The sequence below is a fragment of the Piliocolobus tephrosceles genome, chromosome 16 (assembly GCF_002776525.5).
Source record: "Piliocolobus tephrosceles isolate RC106 chromosome 16, ASM277652v3, whole genome shotgun sequence".
Lineage (NCBI taxonomy): Eukaryota > Metazoa > Chordata > Mammalia > Primates > Cercopithecidae > Piliocolobus > Piliocolobus tephrosceles.
In genome coordinates, this window is record NC_045449.1 from 1,535,296 (window position 1) to 1,546,659 (window position 11,364).

Here is an 11,364-nt window from a genome sequence, read left to right on the forward strand (position 1 = left end):
CAAGACACCAGGCCTCTGGGCCTGGGCCACTTCTCTCCCTCAGATGGCCCAGGGCTTGGTTTTGTTTTTATTTTATTTATTTATTTATATTTATTTATTTATTTATTGACGGAGTCTTGCTCTGTCGCCCAGGCTGGAGTGCAGTGGCACGATCTCGGCTCACTGCAAGCTCTACCTCCCGGGTTCATGCCATTCTCCTGCCTCAGCCTTCCAAGTAACTGGAATTACAGGCACCCACCACCACACCCAGCTAATTTTTTGTGTTTTTAGTAGACATAGGGTTTCACCCTGTTAGCCAGGATGGTCTCAATCTCCTGACCTTGTGATCCGCCCGCCTCGGCCTCCCAAAGTGCTGGGGTTACAGGCATGAGCCACCGCACCTGGCCTGTTTGTTTATTTATTTATTTTCTGAGCGGAGTTTTGCTCTTGTTGCCCCAGCTGGAATGCAATGGTGTGATCTTGGCTCACTGTAACCTCCGCCTCTCCGGTTCCAGTGATTCTCCTGCCGCAGCCTCTTGAGTATCTGGGATTACAGACGCCCACCCCCACACCCGGCTAAATTTTGTATTTTTAGTAGAGACGGGTTTCTCCATGTTGGTCAGGCTGGTCTCGAACTCCTGACCTCAGGCGATCTGTCCACCTCGGCCTCCCAAAGTGCTGGGATTACAGGCAGGAGCCACTGGGCCTGGCCAGTTTTGTTTTTAAAAGGCGTGAGAGGGCTGTCAGGAGGGAGTGCTCCGGGGCAGAAAGAAGTCTGGCACCAGTTTCTAAGTCTCCATTCCGCCAGGCGGTTCTCCGTTATCACTTGTAAAATATAAACAGTAATAACTGTCCTCCCTCCCTCACAGAGTGTGTTGTGAGGGCCAAATGGAATGCGACTGCTGAAGTACTTCGGCAAATTAAAAAGCTCCTTCCTATGGAAGGCGGCGTGGAGGCGCCGAAGGGATTTGATGTCAAAAGTCCCAGTTCTGGCCAGGCACGGTGGCTCACGCCTGTCATCCCAGCACCTTGGGAGGCCCAGACGGGTGGATCACGAGGCCAGGAGTTCGAGATCAGCCTGGCCAACATGGCGAAACCCCGTCTCTACCAAAAAATACAAAAATTAGCCGGGCGTGGTGGCGCGCGCCTGTCGTCCCAGCTACTAGGGAGGCTGAGGCAGGAGAATCGCTTGAACCCAGGAGGCGGAGGTTGCGGTGAGCCGAGATCGCGCCATTGCAGTCCAGCCTGGGCGAAGAGGGAGACTCCATCTCAAAAAAAAAAAAAAAAGTCCCAGTTCTGCCCCTGGCTGTGGCCGGCACTTTCATAGAGGCTGGCATCTCTGGGAACAGCCTCCCGGACCCGCGCTGGTGCGTGCTGGAGGGAGCAGGCAGGGGTGGGGAGGTCGGCATCGCCCTCCGCCGGGCCGGCTGGAGCTGGCTGGAGACCTTTCCAGCCCCGCGAGGAAGCGGAGCCGGGACCAAGCCAGAGCCGAGCAGCGGGAGGGAGGGCGCGGAGGCCGCCGGGTAGGAAGCCGGGTCCCGCCCAGGCCTCTGGAGCCACGTGCGCTTGTTTCCGTGCTGGGGCGATCACGTGACCCGCGTCAGCTGACCCGTCACGGTGGAGCCCGGTGCTCGCGCCCGGCAGCCTCTGCCCCGCCGCGCCCGGAGCGCAGGACCCGCGGAGGGGTAAGCGCGCCCCCCGCCCGCCTCTTCTCCGCCGCCGGCTCCCCGCGGCCACCTCCGCCCCAGCCCCTGCCCCTGCCCCGCGCCCACCCCAGCCCCGCCGGCCTGGCACCCCGGAAGCCGTCGCCTGCAGGGTCGTGGCCGGGCTCAGCCCCTCGCTGCCCCCGGGCGGCCTGGAGGAGATGGCCCAGGGCAGCGAGGGGCGGGCAGGCGCTCTCAGCACCCCGGCCGGGGGCTGGCACCCGCCCCCAAGCCCAGACATGCAGGAGCTGCTCCGGAGCGTGGAGAGGGACCTGAGCATCGATCCCAGGCAGCTGGCTCCGGCCCCGGGGGGCACCCACGTGGTGGCCCTAGTGCCTGCGCGCTGGCTGGCCAGCCTCCGCGATCGCCGGCTGCCCCTGGGACCCTGTCCCCGCGCAGAGGGCCTGGGAGAAGCGGAAGTCCGGACTCTGCTGCAGCGCTCTGTGCAGAGGCTGCCTGCCGGCTGGACGCGCGTGGAGGTGCATGGGCTGCGGAAGCGGAGACTGTCCTACCCCCTGGGCGGGGGCCTGCCCTTTGAGGACGGGTCCTGCGGCCCTGAGACGCTCACTCGCTTCATGCAGGAGGTTGCCGCCCAGAATTATCGCAACCTGTGGCGCCATGCATACCACACTTACGGGCAGCCGTATAGTCACAGCCCTGCCCCCTCAGCTGTCCCTGCCTTGGACTCCGTACGGCAGGCTCTGCAGAGGGTCTATGGTTGCTCCTTCCTGCCAGTGGGCGAAACTACCCAATGCCCATCATATGCCAGAGAAGGCCCCTGTCCCCCTCGGGGCACCCCTGCTTGCCCTAGTCTCCTACGGGCTGAGGCCTTGCTGGAGTCGCCGGAGATGCTGTATGTGGTACACCCTTACGTGCAGTTCTCCCTACATGACGTGGTCACCTTCAGCCCTGCCAAGCTGACCAACAGCCAGGCCAAGGTGCTGTTCATTCTCTTCCGCGTACTGAGGGCTATGGATGCCTGTCACCGCCAGGGGCTGGCGTGCGGGGCCCTGTCTTTGCATCACGTCGCTGTGGATGAGAAGCTTTGCAGCGAGCTGCGACTGGACCTGAGTGCTTATGAGAGGCCCGAGGAGGACGAGAATGAGGAGGCCCCTGTGGCAAGGGATGAGGCGGGCATTGCGTCTCAAGGGGAGCAGGGAGGGCAACCTGGGCAACCCGGCCAGGAGGAACTTCGGGGCCTTGTGCTAGATTGGGTGCATGGCCGCATCAGCAACTTCCACTACCTCATGCAGCTGAATCGGTTGGCAGGTCGGCGGCAGGGGGACCCCAACTACCACCCCGTGCTGCCCTGGGTGGTGGACTTCACCACGCCGCACGGGCGCTTCCGAGACCTGCGCAAGTCCAAGTTCCGCCTCAACAAGGGAGATAAGCAACTGGACTTCACGTACGAGATGACGCGGCAGGCGTTCGTGGCAGGCGGGGCGGGCGGCGGGGAACCCCCTCACGTGCCTCACCACATCTCAGACGTGCTCTCCGACATCACGTACTACGTGTACAAGGCTCGGCGCACGCCTCGGTCGGTGCTCTGCGGACACGTCCGCGCGCAGTGGGAGCCCCACGAGTACCCGGCCAGCATGGAGCGGATGCAGAACTGGACCCCCGATGAGTGTATCCCGGAGTTCTACACCGATCCCTCTATCTTCCGCTCCATCCACCCTGACATGCCTGACCTGGACGTGCCAGCCTGGTGCAGCTCCAGCCAGGAGTTCGTGGCTGCGCACCGAGCCCTGCTGGAGAGCCGCGAGGTGTCCCGGGACCTGCACCACTGGATCGACCTCACGTTTGGCTATAAACTCCAGGGCAAGGAGGCAGTCAAAGAGAAGAATGTGTGTCTGCACCTGGTGGACGCCCACACTCACCTGGCCAGCTATGGGGTGGTGCAGCTCTTCGATCAGCCACACCCCCAGCGCCTGGCTGGGGCTCCTGCCCTTCCCCCTGAGCCTCCCCTCATCCCCAAGCTGTTGGTCCAGACCATCCAGGAGACCACAGGCCGGGAGGACTTCACGGAAAACCTGGGACAGCTTCCAAATGAAGTGGGCCGGCCAGTTTTAGAGGCCACTCCCTGCGAGGCTAGCTGGACCAGAGACAGGCCGGTGGCAGGAGAAGACGACTTGGAACAGGCCACAGAAGCTCTGGATTCCATTTCCCTTGCCGGGAAAGCAGGTGACCAGCTGGGCTCCTTCTCCGGTCAAGCGTCCCCTGGCCTTCTGTCTTTCTCAGCCTCCCGTCCAAGCCGCAGGAATAAAGCTGCTGGGGTAGACCCTGGGGATGGTGAGGAGGGGAGGATTCTTCTTCCCGAGGGCTTCAATCCCGTGCAGGCCCTGGAGGAGCTGGAAAAGACGGGCAACTTCTTGGCCAAAGGCCTAGGGGGCCTACTGGAGGTGCCTGAGCAGCCCCGGGTCCAGCCGGCTGTGCCACTGCAGTGGCTGCTTCACAGGGACATGCAGGCGCTGGGTGTCCTGTTGGCTGAGATGGTGTTTGCCACCAGGGTGCGGACGCTGCAGCCCGATGCACCTTTGTGGGTACGCTTCGAGGCCGTCCGGGGGCTCTGCACACGCCACCCCAAGGAGGTCCCTGTGTCTTTGCAGCCCGTGCTGGACACACTCCTACAGCTGAGTGGCCCGGAAATCCCCATGGGAGCAGAGAGGGGCAAGCTGGACCAACTGTTTGAGTACAGGCCTGTCTCCCAGGGCCTGCCCCCACCCTGCCCAAGCCAGCTTCTCAGCTCCTTCAGCTCCGTGGTTCCCTTCCCGCCCTACTTCCCGGCGCTGCACAGATTCATCCTCCTGTACCAGGCAAGGCGCGTGGAGGACGAGGCCCAGGGGCGCGAGCTGGTGTTTGCCCTGTGGCAGCAGCTGGGCGCGGTGCTGAAGGACATCACCCCCGAGGGCCTGGAGATCCTGCTGCCCTTCGTGCTGTCACTTATGTCCGAGGAGCACACGGCTGTGTACACTGCCTGGTATCTGTTTGAACCTGTTGCCAAGGCACTGGGCCCCAAAAATGCCAATAAGTACCTCCTGAAGCCTCTCATTGGTGCCTACGAGAGCCCCTGCCAGCTACACGGCCGCTTCTACCTGTACACGGACTGCTTTGTGGCCCAGCTGATGGTGCGGCTGGGCCTGCAGGCCTTTCTCACTCACCTGCTGCCCCATGTCCTGCAGGTGCTGGCGGGTGCGGAGGCTTCCCAGGAGGAGAGCAAGGACCTGGTAGGGGCTGCCGAGGAGGAGGAGAGCGGGCTGCCCGGGGCCGGGCCTGGCTCTTGTGCTTTTGGGGAGGAGATTCCCATGGATGGGGAGCCTCCTGCCTCCTCGGGCCTGGGGCTCCCAGACTACACGTCTGGCGTCAGCTTCCACGACCAGGCTGACCTCCCTGAGACAGAGGACTTCCAGGCCGGGCTCTATGTAACTGAGTCTCCCCAGCCCCAGGAGGCTGAGGCTGTGAGCCTGGGCCGGCTGAGCGACAAGAGCAGCACCAGTGAGACCTCGCTGGGTGAGGAGCGGGCTCTAGACGAGGGGGGCGCCCCCGTGGACAAGAGCAGCCTTCGATCAGGTGACAGCAGCCAGGACTTGAAGCAAAGCGAGGGGTCCGAGGAGGACGAGGAGGAGGAAGACGGCTGCCTGGTGCTAGAGGAGGAGGAGGGGGAGCAGGAGGAGGTCACCGGAGCATCTGAGCTCACTCTGTCTGACACGGTGCTGTCCATGGAGACGGTTGTAGCCGGCGGCAGTGGGGGAGATGGCGAAGAAGAGGAGGAGCCGCCGTCTGAGCAGTCAGAAGGCAAAGAACAGAAGATCCTCCTTGGTAAGCTCCCAGGTCTGGGACGTGTTGGTCAAAAACACCTCCTGCTTCTCCCTGCACACTTGCAGAGCACCTACTCTGTGCCAAGCAGTGGATTGAGCCAGGGCCACCTGCAACACAGATGTGGGCTTGCCTTCATTGAACTCACACCCAGCAGACAAGATGCTGCAGTGTAGACGGTCTTAAGCAAGTGTATTATGTTAGTGCGATAAAGAACATGGCTGCATTCCTGGGAGGGAGTGGAATATGGAGCTTTTCGGGGGTGCCGTGGCTCACGCCTCTAATCCCAGCACTTCAGGAGGCCGAGGCAGGCAGATCACCTGAGGTCAGGAGTCCGAGACCACCTGGCCAACATGGTGAAACCCCGTCTCTACTAAAAATACAAAAATTAGGCGGGCGTGGTGGCAGGCACTTGTAATCCCAGCTACTAGGGAGACTGAGGCAGGAGAATTGCTTGAACCCGGGAGGCAGAGGTTGCAGTGAGCGGAGACTGTGCCACTGCACTGCAGCCTGGGCGACAGAGCGAGACTCTGTCTCAAAAAAGAAAAAAAAAAGGTGCTTTTACATCTAGTTTTCAAGGGTCAGAGCAGGCTTCCTTAAAAGCAGAGACAGCTGAGGTTCAAGTAGGAGTAGGAAGGAGGTAGGCAAAAATGGGCAAAAAGAAAATCTGAAGGCTAAGGGAACAGAGTGTGTGAGGCTCTGAGGCTATCATGTTCCATTAAAGAAGAGAAGCACGGCCGGGCGCGGTGGCTCAAGCCTGTAATCCCAGCACTTTGGGAGGCCGAGACGGGTGGATCACGAGGTCAGGAGATCGAGACCATCCTGGCTAACACGGTGAAACCCCGTCTCTACTAAAAAATACAAAAAACTAGCCAGGTGACGTGGCGGGCGCCTGTAGTCCCAGCTACTTGGGAGGCTGAGGCAGGAGAATGGCGTGAACCCGGTAGGCGGAGCTTGCGGTGAGCTGAGATCCGGCCACTGCACTCCAGCCTGGATGATAGCGAGACTCCGTCTCAAAAAAAAAAGAAGAGAAGCAGGGGGCTGGGCGCGGTGGCTCACACCTGTAATCCCAGCACATTGGGAGGCCAAGGCGGGTGGATCAAAATGTCAGGAGATCGAGACCATCCTGGCCAATATGGTGAAACCCCATCTCTACCAAAAATACAAAAAATTAGCCAAGCATGGTGGCAGGTACCTATAATCCCAGCTACTTGGGAGGCTGAAGCAGAAGAATCACTTGACCCTGGAGGTTCAAGGAAGAGAGTCAGGGCGGTGGAAGGCAGAGGTTGCATTGCAGTGAGCTGAGATCGCGCCATTACACTCCAGCCTGGGCGACAGAGCGAGACTCTGTCTCAAAAAAAAAAAAAAAAAAAAGAAAAGCAGGGAACAGCCACAGCCATTATGGGGAGACTGAGGGAGTGGAGGGAAGAGAGGCCAGAAGGGAGGTGGCCAGGGCCGGGCCAGGCCTCATTAAGGAGCTTCAGAAGACCCACGGGCAGGCTAACTTCCTGCAGGTCGGGCCTGTGGAGAGGACCCTGGAGCAGCCAGAATCCCACAGGCCAGGGCCTAGGCACCTCTGCCGCTGTACGTGGAGGGGGATGGTGTGGGACAGCCGGCCTGGGCTGGGCTCTTGGCAGAGCTGCAGCCGGAGGTGGTTGAGTGGGGTGCCGTGGGGTGGGAGGGGTGGTGAACTCATGTTATCTGAGGAGCTCAGGGCCTGCTCCCACCCCACAGATACAGCCTGCAAGATGGTCCGCTGGCTGTCTGCCAAGCTCGGCCCCACAGTGACTTCTCGCCACGTGGCCCGGAACCTGCTCCGCCTGCTGACGTCTTGTTATGTTGGTAAGGAGGCCTGTAGTCGGTGCTGGAGATGAGGGTTTCTCCCAGGCCCTCTGCCTAGCTTAAGCCCTCTCCAGCGAGGATCCTTCCCACCCCAAGCTCAAATCACCCACCGACCAGGTGCTGGGTCCTGGTTTGTAAGTGCCAGCAATTGGATAGGGCCGGGCTGGGCCCCAGGCTAGAGTGAGCTCAAGCAGGCAGTGCAGCCCTGCAGGGCCAGGCTCCCCCCGGCCCTCCACTGGCGACTCAGGACTGCTGGCCCTTCCTTGGCAGGACCCACTCGGCAGCAGTTCACAGTGAGCAGTGGCGAGAGCCCTCCGCTGAGCGCCGGCAACATCTACCAGAAGAGGCCGGTCCTGGGTGACATCGTGTCGGGGCCGGTGCTCAGCTGTCTCCTCCACATCGCCCACCTATATGGGGAGCCCGTCCTCACCTACCAGTACCTGCCCTACATCAGCTACCTGGTCAGTCGCTGGTTTGGCAGGCCCGGGGCTGGGAAGGCTGAGGACCTGAGGGCCGGCCCGGGGTCTCTGGGTGCCAGGGGGTCCCTGGGGCTGCCAGGCCCTCATCTGCTGGGTGGTTCTAGGTGGCCCCAGGGAGTGCCTCAGGCCCCAGCCGACTGAACAGCCGTAAGGAGGCGGGGCTGCTGGCCGCAGTGACACTGACTCAGAAGATCATCGTGTACCTCTCAGACACCACGCTCATGGACATCCTGCCCCGGATCAGCCATGAGGTCCTGCTGCCCGTGCTCAGCTTCCTCACCTCCCTCGTCACGGGGTAGGCCTCCGCCCTAGACGATGTAGGGGGACGGGCCCAGGGGAGGGGCTGCTCAGGAGGGGCTGGGAAGCTCAGGGGAGAGGACGTCACGCTGGGCTGGGTGTCAAGAGTCCTGGTTTTTATCCCCGCTCTTTGACCCTGAGCCAGCCACACCCTTTTCCTGTGCCTCAGTTTCCTCATCTGGTTTGAACCAGTTGGTCTTGGAGCTCCTTTCATTTAAAGCTTTTGATATGGCTGGGCGTGGTGGCTATGCCTGTAATCCCAGTGCTTTGAGAGGCCGACACGGGAAGATTGCTTGAGCCCAGGAGTTCAAGACCAGCCTGGGCAACAAAATGAGACCTCGTCTCTAAAAGTATATATAAAGGCTGGGCATGGTGTCTCACGCCTGTAATCCCAGCACTTTGGGAGGCCGAGGCGGGTGGATCACGAGGTCAGGAGTTCGAGACCCGCCTGGCCAATATAGCAAAACCCCATCTCTACTAAATATACAAAAAAAATTAGCCAGATATGGTGGCTCATGCCTGTAGTCCCAGCTACTCGAGAGACTGAGGCAAGATAATCGCTTGAACCCAGGAGGCAGATGTTGCAGTGAGCCAAGGTCTTACCACTGCACTCCAGCCTGGGTGACAAAGCAAGACTCCGTCTCAATAAAAATAAATAAAGCTTTTGATAGATTCTGGTCAAGTCCTACAGAACCCGGGACTGGAGCTCATGAGCTCTGTTTCCAGGTTCCCAAGTGGGGCCCAGGCCCGGACTATCCTGTGTGTGAAAACCATCAGCCTCATCGCCCTCATCTGCCTGCGCATCGGACAGGAGATGGTCCAGCAGCACCTGAGCGAGCCTGTGGCCACCTTCTTCCAGGTCTTCTCTCAGCTGCATGAGCTTCGGCAACAGGTGGGCAGATCTGTGGGGCCAGGGCAGGCCAGGGCGGGGGCTGTGGACCCGGCTGACCTCCTGGGCGTCTCGCTTACAGGATCTGAAGCTGGACCCTGAGGGCCTCGGTGAGGGCCAGGGCAGGCTGGGGTGGGGGCGGTGGACCCGGCTGACCCCCTGGGCGTCTTGCTCACAGGATCTGAAGCTAGACCCCGAGGGCCTCGGTGAGGGCCAGGGCAGGCTGGGGTGGGGGCGGTGGACCCGGCTGACCTCCTGGGCGTCTTGCTCACAGGATCTGAAGCTGGACCCCGCGGGCCGTGGTGAGGGCCAGCTGCCACAGGTGGTCTTCTCTGATGGGCAGCAGCGGCCCGTGGACCCTGCCCTGCTGGACGAGCTGCAGAAGGTGTTCACCCTGGAGATGGCGTACACAATCTACGTGCCCTTCTCCTGCCTGTTGGGTACTGCCCCGTCACGTTCCCTTTCACAGCCTTCGTGGCCGTCTCCTCCCTTGGGAGGCCCCATTCTCTTCCCTTGCCCCAGAGTCAGCAGTGGGTTCTAAGCAGTTTTTTTGGGTGAGAGCAAAGGGATTCGGCCTCAGACCCCTACGTCCAAGGTGACATACAAACAGGGACGGAGCAGTAGCCAGCAAGAGAGGCCCAGGAGCTGGCCTGTAGCATCCCTGGGGAAGGCAGGAGAGTCAGGGCGGTGGACTGGCTGTCTGCAGGAGCTGAGAGGGAAGGAGTAGTCTCCTGTTTACGAAGCTTCTCCTCTGGACCCTGCATGGTGCTGTGCTAATCGTTTCAGCGTGTCATCTCCCTGCAGAGGACAGACAGACAGATAACACGTGTTATCGTCCCGCCACTGAAATCTAAGCTTTGGGAGGCCAGGGCACCACCTGTCTCGTTCCATATTCTATTCCTAGTGCCCAGCATGGCACAGCATATATAGAAGACGCTCATGTGTACATCACAACGGAATGAATGCACATTTCACCGGGGAGGAAACTGAGGCTCAGAGACAGAGTTACTTGCCCAGAGTTGCAGAGCCAGTTCCTGTCCTGTCTTCTGTGGCTCCCGAGTCCTTGGATGGGTGATAGCAGCCGCCTGCCATCTTCCCTGTCTCAGGACCTCTCCCACTCCCATCCAGGTGACATCATCCGGAAAATCATCCCCAACCACAAGCTGGTTGGGGAGCTGGCGGGGCTGTACTTGGAGAGCGTCAGCCCGAGCAGTCGCAACCCTGCCAGCATGGAGCCCACCGTGCCCAGCACCGGCCCCGAGTGGGACCCCCAGGGTGGGGGCTGCCCTCAGGATGACGGCCACTCAGGGACCTTTGGGAGCGTCCTGGTGGGGAATCGCATTCAGATCCCTAATGACTCTCAGCCTGAGAACCCCGGACTGCTGGGCCCCATCACGGGGGTGGGTGGCGGGGGCCTGGGCAGCGGGAGCGAGGACAACGCCCTGAAGCAGGAGCTGCCGCGGAGCGCCCACGGGCTGAGCGGAAACTGGCTGGCGTACTGGCAGTACGAGATCGGCGTGAGCCAGCAGGACGCCCACTTTCACTTCCACCAGATCCGCCTGCAGAGCTTCCCGGGCCACTCGGGGGCCGTCAAGTGTGTGGCACCCCTGAGCAGCGAGGACTTCTTCCTGAGCGGCAGCAAGGATCGCACCGTGCGCCTCTGGCCTCTGTACAACTACGGCGACGGGACCAGCGAGACGGCCCCACGTCTCATCTACACCCAGCACCGCAAAAGCGTCTTCTTCGTGGGCCAGCTGGAGGCCCCCCAGCACGTGGTGAGCTGTGACGGGGCTGTGCACGTCTGGGACCCCTTCACAGGTGAGCGGGCCCAGGTGAGGCCTGTTCTGTTCCTGCTCCTGTGCCCGCCAGGCCTCTGGGAAGGGGGCCCGAGGGTGGGGCTGTAATGCTGCGGAGTTTGGGGAGACCCAGCGAGGCCACCGACAAGAGCAGTTAGGGTTTCCAACCTGTTAGACTTAAGTCTGAACTGGCCCCACCAGCTCACTTACCTTGAGCAAGTTCCTGCTGCTGGAAGCATCTGTTTTCCCATCCATAAACAGAATCAGAAAAACGGGCTAAGAAGATAACGTGTGTTTGGGTGCGGTGGCGCAGGCCTGTAATCCCAGCACTTTGGGAGGCCGAGGTGGGCAGATCATGAGGAGGTCAGGAATTCTAGACCATCCTGGTCAATATGGTGAAACCCTGTCTCCATTAAAAATACAAAAATTGGCCGAGCATGGTGGTGGGCACCTGTAGTCCCAACTACACAGGAGGCTGAGGCAGGAGAATTGCTGGGCAGAGGTTGCAGTGAGCCGAGATCACACCACTGCACTCCAGCCTGTGCGACAGAGCATGACTCTGT

At 60.9% G+C, this 11,364-nt stretch overlaps 1 protein-coding gene across 2 annotated transcripts; it reads left to right on the forward strand.

The window, feature by feature from the left end:
• Positions 1 to 1,577: 1,577 nt before the first annotated feature.
• On the forward strand, positions 1,578 to 11,179 carry WDR81 (WD repeat domain 81). Of its 2 annotated transcripts, none has more exons than XM_026449643.1 (7): positions 1,578 to 5,501; positions 7,233 to 7,340; positions 7,611 to 7,801; positions 7,924 to 8,114; positions 8,843 to 9,008; positions 9,280 to 9,445; positions 10,134 to 11,179. In XM_026449643.1, the coding sequence occupies exons 1-7, from the start codon at positions 1,844 to 1,846 to the stop codon at positions 10,907 to 10,909; spliced, it is 5,256 nt and encodes a 1,751-aa protein (XP_026305428.1). In that variant the 5' UTR covers positions 1,578 to 1,843; the 3' UTR covers positions 10,910 to 11,179. The 2 variants fall into 2 exon arrangements, with proteins under 2 accessions (XP_026305428.1, XP_026305429.1); XM_026449644.1 differs by having other exon boundaries at positions 9,280 to 9,390; positions 10,134 to 10,818.
• The last annotated feature ends 185 nt before the right edge of the window (positions 11,180 to 11,364 follow it).

Excerpts from the sequence above, each read along its gene's own strand:
- WDR81 (XM_026449643.1), top strand. The coding sequence starts at position 1,844 with ATGGCCCAGGGCAGCGAGGGGCGGGCAGGCGCTCTCAGCACCCCGGCC. Across the intron at positions 7,341-7,610 it reads GCTGACGTCTTGTTATGTTG|GACCCACTCGGCAGCAGTTC; the intron begins GTAAGGAGGCCT and ends CTTCCTTGGCAG. Across the intron at positions 9,446-10,133 it reads GCCCTTCTCCTGCCTGTTGG|GTGACATCATCCGGAAAATC; the intron begins GTACTGCCCCGT and ends ACTCCCATCCAG.